General features: G+C 40.0%; 1 protein-coding gene across 1 annotated transcript; it reads right to left on the bottom strand.

Moving 5' to 3' along the window:
- Window positions 1–2,884: 2,884 nt before the first annotated feature.
- Window positions 2,885–19,697, bottom strand: LOC308079941 (tetraspanin-8-like). Its single transcript, XM_080421606.1, has 8 exons — window positions 19,581–19,697; window positions 9,726–9,788; window positions 8,859–8,978; window positions 7,888–7,962; window positions 7,625–7,720; window positions 6,240–6,362; window positions 6,046–6,129; window positions 2,885–5,444 (listed from the first exon to the last, which is right to left on the bottom strand). Exons 1-8 carry the CDS (start codon window positions 19,635–19,637, stop codon window positions 5,373–5,375), a joined length of 690 nt encoding a protein of 229 aa, XP_080277732.1. The 5' UTR covers window positions 19,638–19,697; the 3' UTR covers window positions 2,885–5,372.
- Between the last annotated feature and the right edge of the window lie 4,541 nt (window positions 19,698–24,238).

Genomic DNA, 24,238 nt, shown 5'->3' on the forward strand with positions numbered 1-24,238 from the left:
ACACCTCTTTCTACTATGAGACAGACTTGTAGTTGAGGTCATGTGATCATGCACTTCAGCTCACTGCTCCAGCTCAGTGGTTCCCAAACTTTTTAGCTCGAGACCCAAAAGCGAAATTAGACGTTTGCCCGGGAGCCAAACTAGTGGAAATAGCAGATGTACAAGCTCACAACGTGGCGCGAAACAAGCGCACGACTTCTTTTTTTAAATGTATTTATTTAAGGAAATTATTAGATTTTCTGATTTTATTTTTGAAATACTTTTGAAAAATGTTGGAATCGTTTTTTTTTTATTGATGAAAAGTTGTAATTTCTTTTGTTTAACCTTTATAAAATCTTTCCAAATAATATATATATATATATTAAATATAGGAAACGGAAATAAAGGGGATATTCACTGGTGACCCACTAAAATGGGTCCAGCAACCCACAAATAGGGTCCCGACCCACTGCTTGGGAAACAGTGCTCTAGCTGACTCTAATCACATACAGCACATCCTATGACCCCAGGCTACAACACTGATGATACGTCCCAGGTGCATCCATGTGATGTTTTTCGTTATAGTTATTCTATTTATAGTGGCTCATAGGAATTTATAGACTACGTGACAACCAGGAATAGACTGGTGACCACCGGAGAGTCGGGTGACAGCCGGAATCTAGACGGCATCCGGGAGCAGTTTGGGTTGGCGCCCCAGTCTGTGTCTTCCGTGAGGAAGAAGCCCAACAAATCCACGGTGAGGCCTTTGGGAGGACCATTCAAGTAAGACGCAAGGGAGCCTGCAGTACCACCACGGGTCATGGTGGTCATTGCAGTACCATCACGGGCCAAGACACCATCACACCAGAATGAAATGTTTGGAGCAGGGGAGTCTGGTGCAACGCTCAGGTCCTGGACCTGGTGAGACGAAGGAGGAGCCCGGCCAGGAGTCAACCCACAGAGCCTAGTCCCTCCACGTGCCAGAGCCTCCCCGAGTCCCGGCAGAGTATTTCCGGAGAAGCGGACTGAGTGGCCCTGTCTTGCCCTATAGGACTGACCGTGGGTAGCTACTGGGACGTAAGTCGAGGCTTGATCAACCTTGGCTGGGTCACCTGGGGGAGGGTGTATGTTGCGAGACCCGAAACATCCTATGACCCCAGGCTACAACACTGATGATACGTCCCAGGTGCATCCATGTGATGTTTTTCGTTATTAGTGTAATCAGCTGTGCATGTTTCAGTCAGAGTGGGTTTGCCCCCTGAATGTGCACAGGCTGCACACACCCAGTAATGTTTGTAAACAACAAACCAGATAGCCTCTGGCTGCTGCTCCCCTATTGTGAAATGGCTTAAAGGAGGACATCCCCCATTTTCAACCTATCTTCATATAATTGGTCCTCACTAATGATAGCATGGTACAATTTTTTTTCCTACTAGGTCTGTGTCTCAGAGGAGGGCTGTGGACAGTTCAGAAACCCGCCTGTGACATCATTGTTTGGCAGGTTTCTTTTTTTTTGTGCACCAAAACAAAGGCTTGAACAATGGCTTGAACCACAAAAAGAACAATGGCTCCCATTAATAGCATGCTAACTTTCCAGGAATAGAAAGCCTGCAGTTTCTATTACCCTGGAATGGATTCCCCAACGATGACGTCACTGGTTTCTGAACTGTCCACAGCCCTCCTCTGAGACACAGACTCAGAGTAAAATGGTACCATATTATCATGAGCATTAGTGAGGACCAATTATATAAAGATAGGTTGAAAATGGGTGAAGTCGATCTACCAGCTAGATTGGCTATTTCGCTACTTTCTTTTGTTGTTGTTGATGAAAATCTTTTGACAATAATTACATGCCCAAAATAGGGACTCCAGCTTGTAAGTGGTGGATTGAATCTAGTTTAAATCTCTCCTTTTCAAAGTGTGATTCCTCAAGCAGGAATCTCTTGTTTTTGTATCAAACTTTTTTTTGTTAAACGTTGTAGTTTTATTAGGCCTACCGTATATCGAACCCTGACTGGTTCGCATTACAATTAGCCTGAAACCTGGCCTTAACGTGTCAATAGCGTTGGGCCCCTTCGGGGCCAGGCCTGGTTGCAGACTTCTAGTATTGGAGCTCTATAGCTGTCCTCCGCTTTGGTCTCTGGCTCTGCTTTCAGGGTGTTTGCCAACTCATGCTTTGGAAAGTTCTCCAGACTCTTTTCGGAGCCATGAAACATAACAGTGCTACGAAGGTAAACAGTCACCGTTACTACAACACATTCGGAGTTATATTCATTCACTATGATCTGTCTTCCTTTAGAGTAACATTCTTGTTTTTTTTTATATTATTTCCGTCAGGCAAAAAAGCAGAGGTCAAAGATGATGTTTTCACCCTTGTGTGTCTGGAGTTAATCCCACAAACATCCGTACCGATCAGCACCAGATTTCCTGTGCAGACTGCCAGTAGGCCAAGGAAGACACTCCACCCTGAATGTTTCAAAACGGCCTCATGGTGGCACTATACAGTACATGGGATATGCCCATTTGATCCTGACCATTTCTGCCATTTAGCCAGTGGTGTAAAGTAACTAAGTACATTTACCCAAGTACTGTACTTAAGTACAATTTTGAGGTATTTTTTACTTTAGTGGAGTATTTCAAATTGTCCATATTTTTACTTCTACTCCACTACATCTCAGAGGCAAATATTATACTTTTACTCCACTACAATTATTTGAAAACTTTATTTACTAGTTACTTTGTAGATTTTGATTACTACAAAACATACATTAACCACTTCAGCCCTATACATAGCCGATCTACAAGCTCACAATGCGTCGCAATGCGCATGTACTTAAGTTATTTTCCACCACTGCTCTTGTGAGAGATTTAAAACAGACTGAACAGACCAAACAAGGCACAGAGCTTCCCTTTCAGACTTTATTCTGTCAAACAACCATAAAACAACAGAACAGCAGGCAGCAAATTTAACTTCAGGACATTTTTCTGACACTTGTTTATCCGTCCAGCTTGTCCAGGTCATTTCTAACATTCAACAGCTTGCACAATGATCAACATTACAATGAACAAATGACAAGCAGTAAAAAGCAAAAATCATCTCTAAACTCAAAACTAAGATTTACAACCCTGAGATGAACACATGCTGTGTAAAAACAAGTTATTCATAACGAGTTTGAAAAGACATCTTTACGTACAAGTAAAAAATAAACCTTCATAAATGTGGAATTTCAGTTGAATATCCGTTTGAATATCCGTTTGATCAAAACTATAAATATTACTGTATACACAGCTAAATCTGGAATACTAATTTAAAGGGATAGTTCACCCCCAAAATGACTTTTTCTATCGATTAGTCACCCCATGGAGACTTGAATTCATGGATATTGTTTTGTTTTTGTCACATTCCTAAGCCAATAATTTGATGACCGGCAGCGGTTTCGGTAGGAGACACAAAGAGTCTCCTTTGTATCTCCTACCGGAACCCTGCCTACCCGTCCGCTGGGCATCAAATTACTGGCTTAGGAATGCGACAAAAACAAAATAATATCCATAAATTAGGGGTGACTAATCGATTGAAAAAAAGTAATTTTTTGGGTGAACTATCCCTTTAACTTTTTATGTAAAATAGACTTCAACAGGATGAGAGCTGGTTAGTTTTTACACTCTGTCAAATGAACAGTCCAGACTTAACAATGTATCAATACTATAACTATACTATACTATAACCAAAACTAGAATTATTATATAAAAGAAAGATAGACAAAACTCAATTCAGACAACAGTAGCTACATTTGCAGTTACGATGTGATTCTGGGTAGTACAGTCAGTAGTTTGGCTACAACCTACCGTATATTGTGTGTCACCCATAACACAACCACATACAGTAAATAAGACTTTATAAAAGAAATAAAGATCAAGTAGTGTACAGTGAAAGAGGCTTTACAATGGCTATATTGCAGATTTATGACATAGGCAGTAATACTAAGGTTAAAGGGATAGTTCACCCCCAAAATGACTTATTTTCTATCAATTACACACTCCATGAAGCCTTGAACACATGGAGATCTTGATTGTTTTTGACACTTTGCGTCTCCTACCGGAGCCTCCGCCGGTCATCAAATTATTGCCTTAGGAATGCGACAAAAACTAAATAATCTCCATGAATTCAAGTCTCCATGGGGTGTGTAATTGATAGAGAAAAAGTCATTTTTGGGGTGAACTATCCCTTTAATACAATCCCACACTATTACTCTGTATTTTTACGTACAGTACTTCTGAGCTCTTACATGAGCTCCCACCTTGACCCAAAGTATTTACAGCTGTCGTACAATACTAAGAATCTGTGTAATGACGTATGGAAAAGAGTAAGTAACTTGACAAGGTTTATTGTCAAGTTTTGAAACTCAAGTTAACGTAACTATGATAAAGCCATAGAATTAGACCTAACTTTAAAGGGGAAATCCACCCATTTTCAATATTTAACTATGTCATTAATATAGCATAAAGGAGTTGTGTGGAAATAAGAAAAAATTTAAAAAAAAATTAACATTGCAAAAAAATTTAACATTGCAAAAAAATTAACATTGCAAATTACACTGTGATGACTCATCATGGTGTAATTTGCAATGTTAATTTTTTTGCAATGTTAAATTTTTTTGCAATGTTATTTTTTTTTTTAATTTTTTCTTATTTCCACACAACTCCTTTATGCTATATTAATGACATAGTTAAATATTGAAAATGGGTGGATTTCCCCTTTAAGCATTAGGTGTCCAAGTTCAGATGAAACAATACCTAAAAAAGGTTATAGATCACTGTAGCAGTTATTTTGGAGTTAATGTATGTGCTTTGGGGGTTAAGACAAGAGTTTAAGGGTTGTGGTAAGGGTTTAGGACAGGTTTTGTGGTTAAGACAAGGCTTAAATGGTAAAGATATGGGAGTTACGGTAAAGGGTTGAGGGGTTACGATATGGGTTTAGTGGTCAAGATCAGGGTTAAAGGAGAACTCCGGAATAACTCCATCCCAAGTCCACCGCAGCTAAAAACCCGAGCGTACGGTCCATGCGCTCCGCCGTAGTGTTTACAAACTGACTTGGATGACGTCACGGGTGAAATCCCGTCTCGCGAGACTTCCGGAGGGGCGCATCCAACACAAACACTGTGGAGCGCATGGACACACTGTACTAGCATGGACCGTACGCTCAGGTTTTTAGCTGCGGTGGACTCGGGGTGGAGTTATGCATTTTTTCTACTGTACCACTCTTCCTAGGATATAATAATATCATATAAAAAAGTTAAGAAAAAGGTAGTCTGGAATTCTCCTTTAAGGGGTTACAGTAAGAATTATAGGTTAAATGTGATTCTTCAGGGGGGTATCCTTGGGGTCCGCAGGGTCTAAGCTGGGGTTGGCCCATCCTTCCTTCCAATCTGACAGTAGAGAGACATGGCAAACGCCATGCCAAAGATCTACACACACATAGGACAAACAGATAACACACACACACACACACACACACACACACACACACACACACACACACCAGGACAAACAGAAAACACACATCAGTACATCAGACTACATCAGTATAATAAGTCAACTGAATTAAAAGTTAAAGTTGTCACTGTAGTTGATGTTGTCACAAGTTGTCACAATTATTGCATAATCATCTAATCACAATTATTTTTTGCATAATCGTGACACATTTTCAAATATTAAAATAGCAGAAATGGCTGATCTACAAGCTTACAACACGTCACTTTGTGACGCGTTGTAAGCTTGTAGATCAGCTATTTTTACATGTATAAAATTATTAAATATGTCAATAATTTCTTTGTATATTCAAGTTATTTGTCATGTATGCCCTTTGCAATTTGTGATTATTAAGCCTAAAAACCAAACAAAAATGTAAAGTTTTATTCATAATGTTCAATGGCCAAAAACACAATTAAATCGTTAACCGCAATTATTTGTGTGACAGTTAATCATCAACTTAAATTTGTAATCGTGACAGCCCTAGTAGATGAGCAGCTACTTCTACTGTGTGTGTGTGTGTGTGTGTGTGCGTACCAGTAAGATAGCAATGGCGAATGCGATGCCGAGGACGATCTTCATCTGACTCTTCAGACTTTCAATGACGAAGGTGGAACACGGCTGAGAACAAAAACAAAAATCAACAATGAGCTCTCTCGCTCTCATTCTCTCTCTTGCTCTGATTCTGTCGCTCTCACATTCCGTCTCATTCTCTCTCTCTCTCTCCTTACCGTAGAGTAGACGCTCTTGATGCCGGACATCTCACACTTTTGTGTTGTGTCTTTACATTCACAGGAATCAGGAACTTTGCCAGCCCAGTCCTTAGCTCCTTCCAACAAACCACAACACTTAAACTACACACACACACACACACACACACACACACACACACAAACAGGGGTATTAATGACGCATGCTTACAAATAATTACAAATAGGGTGTACCTTTGACTACAGTATGGAAGAGGCATTGCTTACCAAGGTTATAAGTACCAACCAGTGTTAAAGGAGTAGTTCACCCAAAAAAATACTTATTTTCTATCAATTACACACCCCATGAAGCATTGAATTCATGATATTTTTTTGGTTTTTGTCACATTCCTAAGCCAATAATTTGATGACCGGCGGAGTACTCAAAGCATTTCCTTTGAGTCTCCTACCGGATACATTAGCATCTTTCCGCCGGTAATCAAATTATTGGCTTAGGAATGCGATAAAAACAAAAACATCTCCATGAATTCAAGGCTTCATTGGGTGTGTAATTGATAGAAAATAAGTGATACTTTAATTTCGTCGACTAAAACTAAGACTAAATATATTGACAATTTCGTCGACAAATAAAAACTAGACTAAAATGTTAGTGAGGGACTAGTAGAGAAGAGATCCAGTAGAACTAAAAGACAAGTCATTTTATGTTTGGTTGCGCTCGGGTGTTAGTCGACTAAAAATACATTTTAGTCGACTAAATCAACTGTAGATTTAGTAGAATATAATCTTAGGATATTTAGTTAACTAAAACTAGACAAAAACATTTCAGATGACTAAAATATGACTAAAACTAAATGGAATTTTATTCAAAAGACTAAAACTAAATCAAAATTTGCTGTCAAAATCAACACTGGTACCAACCGCTCAAAGATGCAGTTTTACAGCTCGTCTTACACATGTAAACGCTTGTGTTATGGAAGCCTTGGTCAGTGGTTCTCAAAACTTTTTCATTTCAAGGTTTGGTATGCGTTAGGCCACAGACTCCCTTTACTCAGAGTGTTCTGAATGAAATCAAATGGACCCGTAATACCATACCATTTTGTACACTCTCTGAGTTACAGACCTGTAGGGCTCCATTTCGGTCCTAACCATCAATAATGTTGCTGGGGGTCCCCGGACCCCACTTTGAGAATCACTGGCCTAGGTCCTGTCTACAGATTGGTTGTTTGGAGCTCTGAAGATGGTAAAACAAAATCTACGGCACATTTGTTGCAGGAGGTGCTGTTTTCTGTATCCATAGATGGACTCTTACTAGATACACGCTCTAAGTTCCACCATAATTCTGCTGCCATGTACAAGAATACTTCATATGTGAATAATATACAGTACAGTAAATAGAAATGTGTTACCTCCTCTTCAAACTTCTGCAGATCTGTCTGGACATCAGCTGGTTGATCCTTCAATGGAAGAAGCTTATTGATGCTCTCTTTGGCCCATTCCATAGCCTACACACACACACACACACACACACACACACACACACACACACACAGTTTACATACAATAAACACAAGGAATTTATTGTACTAGTTTGATGTTTATTTTAACTAACAGTATCCTAGTAATGGTACCCTGGTTAAGTATCCTGGTAACCATATCCTAGTAACCGTACCTTGTCCTCGTAGACGGCTCCGATGATCCCTGCAGCCACGAGGAGGATGAAGATGAACAGCAGGCCGATGAAGAACTGCAAACACATAGATTCAATACCGTAAGAAGACCTCTAGACTGGGCTGGTAAGGGGGTGTGTGTGTGTGTGTGTGTGTGTGTGTGTGTGTGTGTGTGTGTGTGTGTGTGTGTGTGTGTGTGTGTGTGTGTGTGTGTGTGTGTGTGTGTGTGTATACTTGTTGTGAAATGTACAACTGAATTTGAGAAATAGACATTGAGGACAATTTTCCTCGTCCTCGCAAGAAAGAAATGGGTATTTTATGGTTAAAAAGGATTTGGGGAGTTAGGCTTCAACTAAGAAAAGATTCAGGTTGAGGTTAGGATTAGACAGGTTTAGGGGTTGGAAGTGTACCCGATTTATCCATGGTAGCTTGTGGATCGGCTATTTGTGGCTTTAGGGTTAAGAATGGCAACAAAAAAGAAAGATAAAAAGATGGCATTCATAAAATCTCGTCCTAAAATACTGATACCACCTAAAATACTCACCAGTAATAATAGAAACGTGTGTGTCCGCATGTGTGTAGTGTGTCGTCAACAAATAAAAACTAGACTAAAATGTTAGTGAGGGACTAGTGGAGAAGAGATCCAGTAGAACTAAAAGACAAGTCATTTTATGTTTGGTTGCGATCAGGTGTTGCGCTCTGAAAATAGCACATTGGCTATTTTCAGCATGCAACCAAGTGTAAAATCAGCCATTACGACACCATCAAGGCACCGCCAAAATACTTTTAGTCGACTAAATCAACTGCAGGTTTAGTCGACCATAATCTTATGATATTTAGTCGACTAAAACTAGATAAAAACTAAAACATTTCAGATGACTAAATGGAATTTTATTCAAAAGACTATGACTAAAACTAAATCAAAATGTGCTGTGGTGTGTGTGTGTGTGTGTGTGTGTGCGCGTGTTCTCACCAGTAGTAGCAGACAGCGGTTCTCCTGGATGGCTCCACAGCATCCCATAAAGCCCAGCACCATGATGATGACCCCTACAGCTATCAGCAGGTCCACGCCCGGTACCGCCTCATTGGTTATCTACACACACACACACACACACACAGGGGCGGGATTACATCAATGACTGACAGGCAACACTCTGAACACACACAACAATATGTCATCTGTCTGTCATGTGATACTGTATGTTAACTTGTCTGTCTGTCAAGGATGATATAAACAAGGATAAGACAGACGTCCTATAGGCCATAGCATGTGCCATAGACCATTGGTTCTCAAAGTGTAGTGTGGGGACCCCCAGGGGTCCTTGGGGGGTACCAGGGGGTCCCCAGCAAAATGTGTTAATAAAGCGTCAATCATTTTAACCCCTTTATCCATATTTTATACTTTGGCTATTCCAAAATAGCAGATCTACAAGCTCATAGAGCTTGTAGATCTGCTATTCTTGAATAGCCAAAGAAATCTTAAATGACACAGATGCGTTCCCGGTCTTAAAGGGTTAAACCAAAATGAAAGGCTGCTGCCTCTTTTAACTCTGAGTGCCCGGATCTACCTTTTTTTTTACAAGATCTTACAAAACTATATCTTAACCGATTATAATGCAGGTGGCAATCATTAAAAGATTGTGTTTATTCATAATGCTTGTCCTCCCGGCTCTCATTGAGAGCTCACATTTTCTGTGAAGCTTTCCCCACAATACGGATTCTGGGGTTTAAGTGGTTATATGCATTTCTTCATCTGACTCCAGTTTGCCTCCCCCAGTGCCTACCCTATCCTTGTTTTGAATAATCCTGTCTGTCATGTGACATCAGCTCGACAACTCACCTTGTTTGAACCTCTGGTGACCTTGACATAGATGGACGCAGCAAGGATGATGCAACCGCTCACCTAGAGAGAGACAGACAGGGAAGATGGGTGAGACAGAGACACATGCACAGAAAAAGAGACCACTACTACTACACTCTACAGAACACTACTCTGTATCAGAATGTCTGTTGTCCAACACGTCAAACACATGAGCATAGCTTACAAACGCATGTACTCGTTAATACATTAACATATTAAGAAAGACATTGTCAATAAAGGCATTTAAAGAAAAGCTGCTGATAAGTTATGATTGAGAATGGATGGTCTTCATATCAAAAGAAAAGGTCACTCTGGTGACACCTAGTGGAAACAATATGTAGCAGCAGGCTTATTATTATTTCAGTCAGTAGTTTTGCTGTCCAATTACTGTGAGTGTGAACCTGAACCTATAGGACTATAAACATATAGCTGTATCTATACAGTATATAAACATTGTCTACCCATATATGGAATATGACCAATTTATGTTAAATCCATCATCTCAATGATACTAAACTCATGCTGTTGCTGCGGAGTGCAAAACAATGCTTATATTAAATGTATTCATTCAGCTCTCATCCAAAGAAGCACACACACAATATGAGCCCAACTGAATAACACAGCTCTTCAACTTGACTTTAGACCACAAAATTGCACCCAATGTCAGATGTTAAATTTTGAAATCTGTTGAAGTTCAATGGCTTTGTGTTGTGATCTGATAATTACCCAGCATTATTTTTGTCACCATACCATATCATCTTTTCTCTTGTTATTGTATGTGTATACTACCATTTTAAGGATTCGTTTAGATTCTCTCTTCCTTTCCTATGTATTTTTAACAATGTGCAAATAATCTAAACTACACCGAGTCAAAGGAAAGAAAACCAGCTGTTTAGATGCATTAACGGTTAACCAATTGAACCCTAGCATCCCTTTTCTGGTTCGTAACATTGCCAAAATAGCAGATCTACAAGCTCACAATCGGCGTTGTGTTGTGAGCTTGTAGATCAGCTATTTTTGGCACAGAGATTTGGTGTACTGTAGAGGGAACCAATTAACACCTAACAATATTGCTACCATCAACACCTTAACATTACTGCTGTTATCAAAACCTGGACATTAACACCATAGCTGGTATCAACTGCTCGACATTAACCCATTAAGAAGACCTGAGGCCGTTTTTACAAATGCCTTCTAAATCAGTAGTTCTGACACTTTCAAGATTTTTCTAAAAGATTTGCAAAAATAGTCCGTCCCCCCCCACACACACACACAGACTTGACTACTATTTAACATTATCTTTTAGTATTTCCTGTTCTGTTCCCAGAAGCTTTGTCTAAGAGGGTTTAGGAAAATAAATCTCTCTGGCTGTGTGGTCTTGTTTGCTTCGAAAGGTTCCAAACAGAGTCAAACCACACGAACCCTAGTGTCCCTATTCTGGGCACGTCATAATAGGTGAACATTCACCAAAAATAGCAGATCTACATGCTCGCGTGAGCTTGTGGATGGCGAGTTTTGGCAAACATATTTGGTGGCGTAGAGTGAAAAAGGTCAATGAATAGGCTTATAGCGTTTAAAGGGATAGTTCACCCTCAAAATGACATTTTTTCTTTCGATTAGTCACCCCATGGAGACTTGAATTCATGGATTTTTTTTTTTTGTCGCATTCCTAAGCCAAGTCTCCTACCGGAACCGCTGCCCACCGGTCTGCTGGTCGTCAAATTATCTGCATAGCCAAAGAAATCTTAAAATGACACAGACGCGTTCCCGGTCTTAAAGGGTTAATAGATGACACTATGACGTTTCTGAAATCAAAATGGACGCACAAAGCCACCACTTCAAAGCACAGTCAGGTATGTTTCTGATTGTTGATATAAGGCGTTAGCCTGAAGTGGTGCCGTGATTCTTACGATACTGTATCCATGAGCTTACTGTATAATCACATTGCGTACACAACTCAGAGGTCTGTCTTGCCATAATGCCAGGGCAAAGGAGACAGAAAGGTTTTAGCCAGTTGTTTGGGCGCAACCTAAATACCCAGCTACGCTGTTCATCCCACCAATGAGTGTTCCTTACAAATCAGTCATAATTTAGAAGCAGTGGTGTAAAGTAACTAAGTACATGTACTCAAGTACTGTACTTGAGTAAAATTTTAAGGTATTTTTTTACTTTACTAGAGTATTTCCAATTGTCTATACTTTTATTCCACTACATCTCAGAGGCTAATATTGTACAGTACCTTTACTCCACTACAATTATTTGACAACTTTAGTTACCAGTTACTTTGCAGACAGACAGACAGACAGAGAGAGAGTATACATTAAACACTTTAGCCCTATTTTATACCTAGGCCATTTGAAAATAGCCAATCTACAATCTCCCAACGCGTCGCAAGTTCACAACACGTTGCAGGTTGAGGAAGCTCTCAGCTCTGAACTCACCAAAATCCATACTTGGCTTACTGATACCAAACGGTCACTACACCTTGGTGAAAATGTATCCATTCTTTTTGGGACCAAACATTCCCTCAGTAAGATAAATGTAAACGATTTCAAGGTGAAATTCAATGACACAGTAATCTCTAGCAAAGAAGAGATTACCTATTTGGGCTGCAGTCTTGACAAATACCTGAAGGTGAAAACATGGAAACAAAGGTGATCAAAACGATTTTTGGGGCAGAATGTCCTCTTTTGTCAACTAAAGTGCTCTCAGGACTCTTTCCGGAGCCCTCATTAAGCCCCTCTTTGACTATGCTTGCACCTCCTGGTACTCCAACATCTTGTAACTAAAGACTAAGCTTCAAACCTCCCAAAACAAGCTGATTCGACTGCTCCTTGGCCTGTGGCCCATGACCCACATTTTTCCCCACACATTTTGCTAGCTTAGGATGGCTCATGCATACCTGCATACCTGACTAAATACCTCAAAAAAATTTGAGACACATTCAGCCACAATACTATGAGGTAGCGTAAACAACAATCTGCTAACACCCATGCACCTATAGAACAAACACGTCTACAGCACTGCCACCCAAGTGTGGAATGCCCTGACCACATCCCTTAAAAGAATGTGGTTCACTGACTTCCTTTAAAACAGGCCCCTTTTTTCTTTCTACTCTGTACATAGTGTTTTATATTTGTGATGATATTGCTATTTTTTGAGCGGTGCAGCCGCTCCTATAAGAGGGTTTAGGACCCATCCGTGGCGAAAGTTTCTTTCCGTCGTGAAAATTTGTCTTTCGCTGTGACGCCACACATGTGGAAAACACGCCCATAGGCTAAGCCTTGTAGGTCGTGCTGTGATTGGCTAGCGAGACACATGATGAAATTAACTTCAAACTTCGCAGACGCGCTGTGATTGGCTAGCGAGACGCATGATGAAATTAATAACTCATAAATAGCACTGCTCACTTCACTTCACTTCACTTCATTAATTGAATACCTAGGACACCAATGGAAACAAGACCGCAAGGACTTTTTGGGTGTTATCCTTTTAGACAAAGTGTTGACTGTACTCATGCTGTTTTACATTTCTGTCTAATATAGAATATTCAATCAATAAAAGTCTCTCTGTGACTCTGACCTCTCCACATACTGGTCATATTTTTTAGTATGAGTCACTAAGGTTGACTAGCAACACTTTTAACCTCTTAAATTTAGACAAAGCACAGCACCGCTGTTTTAAACACACTGCCAAGTCCAACTAGTCTGTCCAGTACAACCAGTCTGAGCAGTTCCACCAGCATTTGAGGGCTAAGTGCTTAACCTCGGGGGGGGGGGGGGGGATGGTTACGCTACTGAATGAATACCGAGACAGTTCAGTGGTTGGCATGACAAAAGTATGAGGAAATTAAACCATCAACCACTTTGATCTAATTTTGTTCGCAGTGAAAGTCACTCACATCTGTGGTACTGTTCCTTTAAGAGTCCACACACAAACCTGTAGGTCGTAGGAGATAATATACCTAAAAACCTCAATTATACAGAACTTGAGTAAATGTACTTAGTTACTTTACACCACTGCATTTGATTACTTAGTCAGTCCACTTTCCACAGTCAGTTTGCACTCTTTAGACATTCTCCACTGTTTACCACTGCACAAGGACCTTCGAGAACCGCCGATCCCACCCCATATGCCTATATATGGGCATGCCTATGTACTGACAACATCAGGGATCTCCATATATGGGCATAACAGGGACACAGGGACCTCTCAGCTGTCCTACTGCCTGTCCCTCCTACACTGTCTCCCTCTCAGCTTTGTCTGTCTTTTCTTCTTTTCAGAAATTATATTTGGGCTTTTATTTGACAGGACAGAAGGCTGACAGGAAATGGGGAGAGAGAAGGGGAGTGACATGCTGCAAAGGGCGTCGGGATCGGGAGTCGAACCTTCGACATGCTGGCAGGCTACAAGCCTGCCAGCATGTCTATAGGTGCCAATAGGTGCCTGGCCCGCTACACCAGCGATCCAGGCCGTCTGTCTTTTCTACACTGTCTCGATCCCCCTTAGCTTTCCTACCAAACAGTTTATTCCATTCCTCTCACACTCACAGACAGTAAATTCATGTTGGGTAAGAACATTACTTTCTGCAAGAGAGAGATTAGTTGAAAACATGCAAACAGCCCACCCCCCCCCGCCCCACACACACACACACACGCGCGTCTTAACTTTGTTTAAATCCAACAGTGTAATGGAAAAACAGCTTCCAGACACACCTTTAATTGCAGCGATGACTCAATAGAGGTATGTGGGTGGGAGGTGTGTGTGTGTGGGGGGGGGGGTTCTGAAAAGAGGTCTTAAACCAGCCGACAAAATAAACATTGACTTTACACAAGGTTTCATCTACTCTCGGCAGAGTTACAAGACACTGTCTGTCTGTCTGTCTGTCTGTCTGTCTGTCTGTCTGTCTGTCTCTGAGGGCTTTGTGAGGAAGATATAAGAGTGAGAGCGAGAACCAGTTCTAGCTCTACAGCTACATTCTGTGGTGCATGATAATAGCAGCAGACAGTAGAACGACAGTAGAGGTGTGACACTGGTCACGGATTCTTAGGAATAAAAATGACATTTCAGTCTGTCGAACAGGTCAAACCAGACACATTCTGTGTCAGGGACCAGTAAGACAACACAGCCGTACACCCCCAACAACATTCTGTGTGAGGAAACAGTTAGGGAACAGCCATAGAACCCAACAATATTCTGTGTGAGGGAACAGCCATAGAACCCAACAACATTCTGTGTGAGGGAACAGCCATAGAACCCAACAACATTCTGTGTGAGGGAACAGCCATAGAACCCAACAACATTCTGTGTGAGGGAACAGCCATAGAACCCAACAACATTCGGTGTGAGGGAACAGCCAACACCCATACAAGCTCACAATGTATCACAACGCATTTTAAATTACAGTCACATTTGAAAACATTTTGAAAACAATGTACCTATAATGATATGCCCAAAATAGGGCGCCAGGTTGAAAGTGGTCAATACATAGTGTATATACACTGCGGTCCGGTATAAGGCCAGTGTAATTTTATTTGTTGCGTAATGTTCAACATAGCCTTTGAAAAGACAAAAACCGACAACGCATTTCTTCTACTAGACAAGTAGCCAACACCATATATAAGTAGCTCATGTGCAAACACCCCTACTCCACACCCACACACATTTCCATTTCAGATTTAAGGTGCGAGTCATTATAGAGTTATTCCAATAGGAAGTATAGCGTTAATCATGAATGAATTGTGCAACAACAAACCCACACCGTTGTGTTTGGGTTTGTACCTTGGCTCGAGTCTGGCTATAGCTTGCCAATTATTTGAGATAAATCGCAATTTCCACTATTTAAAACATATTTTTAAAGTATAAAATGATTGAATATGTCGGTAATTTCCTCTTATATTCAAGTTATTTGTCATATCTGCCACGTGCAATTTTTGTTTACAAAGACAAACAGCTGTGCAATGTTCCAATGTTCAATGCCAAAAACACAATTGGAGTCATACAATTATTTGACAATGAATCATCAAGTAAAATGTGATGATCGTGACAGCCCTAACTATGTCATCAGTATGACAACTAGATAAAAGACCACAAGGCTATGATGTTTCATAGCCACTAGGACTGGAAGGTTAGCACAACACCTTCTAAACACGCCTTCTGTAGAAGAGTATCTACTGTTTACAATGTAAACAGTATAGATAAAGAAAGGGGAAGTGATACAACCACCGTTTTATTAATGGAGGTCCACACACACACACACACACACACAAGTTACTGTAACTGGGCGGTCACAGTTCATGTAAGGGCTTTATCCATATTTGCGTGCACTTGTGTGCGTGCGTGTGTGCATGTGGCACTGTTCCAAATGGCCATATGTGTTACAGGTTAAATATTAATGTACACTGCATGAGAAGATGGGTATTGGTACTTATACTCCCACTCAATGACACGCTTATGTTGTCTGTGGTAAATTACAGGGGAAACCCACATACTTTTCATTCCAACTCTTTTACAGAGATCTAGCTAGCATCTGTACATCATCCAGTTGAAATACTACTGCAGATTTGGTTGATGTTTATTTCCTGAAATCTGTTTTGTGAAATGATGATACATTATACCAGTTAGTTCTGATGACCATGCATTGCATTAGCCTTCTAATGAGAAAATGTTCTGCCCCAAGTTATTAATGTTATTGACGTTGATGTAAACACCCACAAACCAAGAAGGAATCTATAAACAGCTCTATTGCAACAATGTCCACTATAACACAAAGCAGCTGCATCCAGTTAGTATTGATTTACTGTCATAAATCATTCTCAGCCTGACTCCTCTGACAAACACTGAGCAGTGAGCTGCTAAATATATGAAAACATTTCCAAAGTTAGCTCCTCTGTTCCAGTATTTCTGTCTCTTTCTCCCCCTGGTGAGATGTCAGTATTATTTATGAACCACGCACACCCTCCGAAACTCAAATCATTCATGCATGAAGAATGTAGAATTTCAACAAACATCTGGACATCCTCCAAATGCACACGCACTCCTCCTCTGCCCTCACCAGCTGTTAACAGAGTTGAACATTACTTATTATCAACGTGTCAGTTTAAAGGTGCGATAAGAGATATTTGTATAGCCAAAGTATAAAATATGAGTGCCGCGCTATGAGCTTGTAGATCTGCTATTTTTTAATAGCCAAAGTACAAAATAATGGTTAAAAAAAATTACACAGGTGCGTTCCCCGGTCTTAATGGGTTAACACAGCTGCTATTCAAATCAATTCAACTACCATTCAAATTAATCAGCCACCAAGATGTTCAACCAGCTAGTAGTGGAAGAACAGGTTCCTGACAAACCCAACGACACCTGTTCATCCTGTGTTCATTGTTACTTTGATGGTTGCTAGTTGCTTGAATGAATAACAACAAAATGTGGCCCGTCTCACCACCTGTCCAGGAGTCAAACAATAATGTCGATTTTTTGTTCTGAATATCTTCTCCTTAAACATGTGTTTACAGTAGCATTTAAAATGAGCCGGGACTGTGCCAACAGTGGGCGTGGGGTTAATTTAAGGTGTTGTACACAGTTTCCGGAACACAGGTCTGTGATCCAAATTGATCAAAAGGACCCGTTCTTTTTTTAAAGTTGTGAAATATCAGTCATCAAATTCTCAAAAATTCACCAAATAATAATTAAAACAAAAATCTGACATTTTCAAAAAAATAAAGCTTAAAGATAAAGAGACACCAAATATCTGTTTTGGGTTTCAAGCTGAAAAAGTTTGGGAAGCTCTGGTTATGGTTAGGTTTAGGCTGGGTGTGGTTAAGGATCGGGAACAGGACAGGTCGGGGGGTGGTTCACCTCCACTGGAAATACTCCAGTAAAGTAAAAAATACCTCAAAATTGTACTTAAGTACAGTACTTGTACATACATGTATGTAAATGTACTTAGTTACTTTACACCACTGGAAATAATAAAGAATAGCAATAGTAGTAAGAAAGAAAAAAAATAGCATAGTAGGTAGATTATGTATGAGCAAACTAAGCATGTACTACGTGCTTAGTGTAAACACTGAGCAAAGGCCCAGACTAGGGTGACATCTAGTCACTGTCCACAAAAACACCATGACAACGCACACAAATACACACAAACACAGACCTCGTCTGATACAAAGTCAGTGTTTTATCAACAAGTTAAACAACGGAATAACCTTCACTTCCTGTTCAGCATCATACAAACAAGAAGAGCTGTGAATGTGGTCTTTGATAAGAGGCTTGTCTCACAAGACAACCGACGGTACCGACCACGCCCTGATTCCACTGTCCGCCATGATGATGACACAGAACACTAATAGAACAGGTCAGTTATTTGCAACAGCACAGCAGTGGTGGAAAAAGTACTCCCATTTTTTTTTACTTAAGTAAAAGTATCAACACCACAATGTAGAAATACTTCTGTGGCCAGTAAAAGTCCTGTATCCAAAATGTACTTGAGTAAAAGTACAAAAGTATTGCCATCAAACTGTACTTAAAGTACCAAAGGTAAAAGTACTCATTGTGCAGAATGTCCCATTTCAAAAAGTTCAAAATGAATAAAAAAAAGTATTTTAGAAAATAGACGATCTACAAGCTCACAATCGCAACACATTGTGAGCATGTAGATCTGCTATTTTCAAATGGCCAAAATGTGTATAGGGCTGAAGTGGTTAGTGTGTTTTTTAATAATAATCAAAATCTACAAAGTAACTAGTAACTAAGGTTTTCATGCAATTGTAGTGGAGTAAAAGTACAATATTGTCTTCTGAGATGTAGTGGAGTAGAAGTAAAAGCATTGACATTTCTAAATACTGAAGAAAGTAAAAGAAAATACCTCAAAATTGTACTTCTATACAGTACTTGAGTACATGTACTTAGTTACTTTACACCACTGACAACAGCACAGTCTCCAGGGCATATTCCAGTTCATACAAGCAGGTCTACATTAAAGGCCTAATGGTCAAAACCAAAACATGAACGCACAACTTCGAGGCCAGTCATCCACTATCAACTTAACATTCCATTCCAAAGTAAACTGGGAGGTTTGATTCTCAACATCAGATTTAAAGGGATAGGGGAAATAGGGAATCATTTGTTAACCAGCGGACTGGTAGGCAGCGGTTCCGGTAGGAGACACAAGGAGACTCTTTGTGTCATTAAATTATTGGCTTAGGAATGAGACAAAAACAAAAAACTATCCATGAACTCAAGTCTCCATGGGGTAAGTAATCGATAGAAAAAAAGTCATTTTGGGGGTGAACTATCCCTTTAACCTCAGCAGGCCAAAAATCTCTTTATGTCTAAGCTGGCTGCATTTGAATAACCTGACATTTTGTTTCACAGCCCACTTCCTTCCTGAAATCAAATGCATATGAGATTTCCGGAGGGAGGGGGGTTTACCAGGCTAGCATTTGAACACTGATGATTGCAACTGTTCAGTCAATCAGTTTAATGACATGGAACCTGAGCTTCTCTGGGCATGCAATACAAGGAAAACATTCAGTAAAATAGAATGAACATTCAGCGAAAATAGAACTTTTGGTGAAAATAGCAGGTCTACAAGCCATATTCATATATTAATTCTCCATTAAAATAAAAATGTATGCTTTTCCAACCTCTCAACTAGACTAAATTATATGTATTAAATACAAACAAGAGTAAGTAAGATGAGTGGATGGATAGATTTGTCCTCAAGTTGACCAAAATGAGTTTATAGTGACCAAACTTGAGGTCACTAACCACAGTAGCCTATATGTTTTTCTCCCCCATGACATGATAACATTCACCGGCTTGTCAAACACTCACCCAGAACAGGAAGTTGAAGAGGAACAGAAGATACTTGATGCATTTATTCACAGCCATGGCTCTCAGTGTTCTGAGCTTCTCTGTAGTCTCTGGTCAGGTGCTGAGGGCGGAATGATGGCGTCAATGAGTGTGTCAGACCAGAAGAATAGGTGTGGAAGAGGGAGTGTCTGAGAGAGAGAGAGAGAGGGGGAGGGAGAGAGAACACACACACACACACACACACACACACACACACCTAAACCAATTTACTATTCTACCTGTTTTCTCCCCTCTCTGCCTCAGACATTAGGTTCTTCCTATCTGTCAACACCACTCTAGCTCCCTCCCTATCCAAACAAGAAAGAAAGAGAAAGAGAGAGACAGACAGACAGACAGACAGACAGACAGAGAGACATGACACTTGGTGCAACATAATTATCAGTGGTGGAATAAGTACTCACATGTTTTACTTAAGTAAAAGTATCAATACTGCAATGTAGAAATACTCTGTTACAGGTGAAAGTCTGGAATTCAAAATGTACTTATAGTACCAAAAGTAAAAGTACTCGTTATGCAGAATGTCCCATTTCAAGTTTTCAAAAAAATCTTTTGAAAATAGCAGATCTACAAGCTCACACAAAGTAACTAGTAACTAAAGTTTTCAAATAATTGTAGTGGAGTAAAAGTACAATATTTGCCTCTGAGATGTAGTGGAGTAGAAGTAAAAGTACTGAAAATTGGAAATACTCCAGTAAAGTAAAAGATACCTAAGAATTGTACTTGTTTTTGGCGCATTCCTAAGCCAATAATTTGATGACCAGCGGACCGGTAGGCAGTGGTTCCGGTAGGAGATACAAAGGAGACTCTTTGTGTATCCTACCGGAACCACTGCCTGTCTCCATGGGGTGACTAATCGATAGAAAAAAATTCATTTTGGGGGTGAACTATCCCTTTAAATCTAGACTTAATAAACTGGACCTGAGCTTTTTTCCCCTCTACACACCAGTCTCTTTGCCAAAGTTTTTGGCTATGTATCCAGAATGTGGATGCTGAGGTTCAAATGGTGAATATGGCTTGTGTTAAATGCTAGCCTTGATACAAGAGGACCGTCTTGATCCAAGGCTAGTTAAATGCCTGAAACAAGCCAAAGGCTTTGTGTGTAGGTTATCTAGCAGAAAGTAGCCATATGTGCCACAGACATACAAGTCTTGCCAGGGACACGTTTGTCCATGTACGGACATGTTGATGACCCCTGGAAACAATACAGCTTTCACCATTGGAATTGCATTACGGAACACATTTCGTGTGTGTGTGTGTGTGTGTGTGTGTGTGTGTGTGTGTGTGTGTGTGTGTGTGTGTGTGTGTGTGTGTGTGTGTGTGTGTATATATATATATATATATATATATATATACATATATATATATATATATATATATATATATATATATATATATATATATATATATATATATATATATATATATATATATATATATATATATATATATATTTCTCTCTGTCTCTCTCAATGCATTGCTGTCACAATTAATTTTTAGAACCTTGTATAACATGGACTTCAGAGGCCATGTTTGTTTGTTTGTCAGGCTGATTCTTCAGCTGCTAATCAGACTGATCAGACGAGTTCTTCTCCTGCTGCCGCCATTACCGTGTTTGGTTTTGAGTTGAAACAAGAACCAAAAAAAAGTGGTGGATATATGGATAGATTTTTGGACCTGGATGACGTATTTCCGCTTTTATGTAGATCAGGGGTCTTCAATGTTTTTTCGGGCAAGGACCCCTTACCTGAAAGATGAAGAGGGACCCCATACTGTATATTCTAAATGTTTTAGAATGCTTTCCATTCTGTCATACAGAAATGTGAATGGCGTGTGCATTGTGGCCTTGCATAGAACTTAAAAATTCTGTTCAGCCGACAACCCAGACATCGGGATTGAAATTGTCAGCCAGCTCTGTGCAGTTTTGGAGAAGTAAAAACTCCTGACTAGACACATATCTTCAACATGCGTGAGAACACTGTTCCGTGTGAACCTCAGAATGGTGAAGTAGAGCAGGGTGTTCTTCACAGCTTCTTCACAGCTTTCATGACATCTGACAATTCAGCCCTAATTTATTTGGCACGAGTGACTCCCTGTGACCTGTGTAGCATGCTGTTTAACCTGTGACCTGTGTAGCATGCTGTTTAACCTGTGACCTGTGTAGCATGCAGTTTAACCTGTAACCTGTTTACCATGCAGGGCCTCCATCTGGTGCACACATAGGAGCCAACCAGTGCTCGAGCACCTGCCTGTTTGCTTTCATAGGACACATTGCCCTTTTCTTATTTAAATATCGGTCTTGCTGGAATTTTATTCAAAAGACTATGACTAAAACTAAATCAAAATTTGCTGTCAAAATCAACACTGTTAAGTTGTTGGAACCACCAGAATGTGGATGCTGAGGTTCAAATGGTAAATATGGCTTGTGTATGCTAGCCTTGATACAAGAGGACCGTCTTGATACAAGGCTAGTTAAATGCCTGAACCAAGTGAAAGGCTTTGTGTGTAGGTTATCTAGAAAGCTGTTATGAAACTTAACAGCTTTCATAATAGCTATGAAAGCTGTTAAGTTGTCAGCACTCGCTATGCAACACTTTTAAAAACACGCAGCAGAAGAAGGAGATTTACCACTCAAAAGTGTGAACTTACAGTAGGTTCTGTTGACAGGCTTTTGTATTAGGGCTTATCTGTGAATCATTATCATTCATATTTGTAATTATATGAAGTATGTACACTTTTACTAGACTGGGTCTATATTGTTTAACTTATCCGTTGCTTAAATTGCTACTGTCCTCCATACAGTGGGGGTTGGGGGTATAGTTGGGTAGTCTTTCTTACAATTTATATTTGCTAATATGTATATTGGGTTCATGCATATTTTCAGACATTTAAAGCAAAACGGACCCCTGTTGAATACCCATGATATAGATCCCACAGTGGAGAGTGTGTACTGTGATAGGTTTCCTTCTTTGAAGAACCCAGCGTGTGGCCAATTGCATTTTAGGGAAGAAGGAATAAATGAAAAAGAAAAAGAACAGCCTAAAAGTAACTAGTTCTTCTTAGAAATGTACTTGAGTAAAAGTAAAATATTTGTCTTGGAAAAAAAAAAAAAAAGTGAAAGTAAAAAGTATCAAAATAATTGAATACTCAAGTAAAGTACAAATACTCAAAATCTGTACTCAAGTACAGTACCCAAGTAAATTTACTCCGTTACAGTCCACCACTGCATGTTAGTCAATAAAAAAAAGAACAGAATGGCAAAACATAGCTAGACAAGATGAGTAAAAAAAAAAGAATGTCTGTATAGTGCAATACTATTACTCTGTCCACAATCACTTGTGTATTAAATACAAACATTGACTGGTTGTGGGTTGTGGCATATTACATTAGAATGATAAACAGTAACCAGTTGAACAAAAAAGAAAGGGGGAGTAGCTTATAATACAGCAAATACAGTAGTCAACATGCAGTACAAAGGCTTGGCCACTAGGTGTCATTGTCTGGCCGAATATTGAACTGGGGTTCAGCAGTACTACACACTGACCTCCACACCACACCCACTCAACCCTTCCACCTCTACCCTACAAGCTACAATAGTGCTCCATGTTGGCCTACTTGGCTCTGGTGCTACAGGGGGGACAGGACAACAACAACATACTACTACCAATAATAATAATCATTTTTACTGCACTTTTCAAACAGAGGACATGGGTCATTATCAGGGCTGAACCGATATATCGGTCAACATCGTTATCGGCTGGTTAAAGTTGAGAGTTTTTACTCGATGGCGTTTGTGATATGAAATGTAAGCTTACCATAATCACAGTAAACATTATCATGTCATATTCAAGTTTTTTTTTTTTTTTACTAACTCCAGTCACTTTTAGTTCAGCACAGCTGAGGTGTGTGAGTCACTGTCCAGCTGACGCTCGTTGACATAATGTTCCTCGCATCAAGGCAATTATGTTGTGTTTCTGCAGATTCTGAACAGTTATTTCTTATAATGAAGATGTATTTGTTTCCCTGGCACAAAAGTGGGAAATAACAACACCATAAACTAATATTGGTATCAGTATCGGCTATCGGCTAAATGGTTATTTTAAACATCGGTATCGGCCAAGAATTTCCATATCGGTGCATCACTAATCAACATTAGCACATACACATAATGGATTTAACGCACACGCACACGCATGCACGCGAGCGCGCACACACACACACACACACACACACACACACACACACACACACTCTCTCTCTCTCTCTCTCTAAGCCACATAGACATAGGCACAGCATGGCAGTGAGACAGTGGCAATAAAGACAGATCGAGACAGTGGAAAACCTGGATGGGGGGGGGAGAACAAGAGAGACAGATAGAGAGAGTAAGAGGTAGAGAGGGTAGGACAGAAGGAAGAGTAGAAAAAGAGAGGTTGAGAGGGGGAGAGGTGGGTGACACAGGAGAGAGAGAGAAAGAGAGGAACAGAGAGAGATAGAGTGAAACAGAGAAAGAGACAGAGACACAGAGAGAGAGAGAGAAACCAACAGAAACAGAGAGAAACAGACAGAGAGAGAGAGAGAGAGAGAGAGAGAGAGAGAGAGAGAGAGAGAGAGAGAGAGAGAGA

This window comes from Gymnoscopelus braueri (assembly GCF_963280865.1).
Source record: "Gymnoscopelus braueri genome assembly, chromosome: 23".
Taxonomy (NCBI): Eukaryota; Metazoa; Chordata; class Actinopteri; order Myctophiformes; family Myctophidae; genus Gymnoscopelus; species Gymnoscopelus braueri.

Excerpts from the sequence above, each read along its gene's own strand:
- LOC308079941 (XM_080421606.1), bottom strand. The coding sequence starts at position 19,637 with ATGGCTGTGAATAAATGCATCAAGTATCTTCTGTTCCTCTTCAACTTC. Across the intron at positions 9,789-19,580 it reads TCTTCAACTTCCTGTTCTGG|GTGAGCGGTTGCATCATCCT; the intron begins GTGAGTGTTTGA and ends GTCTCTCTCTAG. Across the intron at positions 7,721-7,887 it reads GAGCCGTCTACGAGGACAAG|GCTATGGAATGGGCCAAAGA; the intron begins GTACGGTTACTA and ends GTGTGTGTGTAG.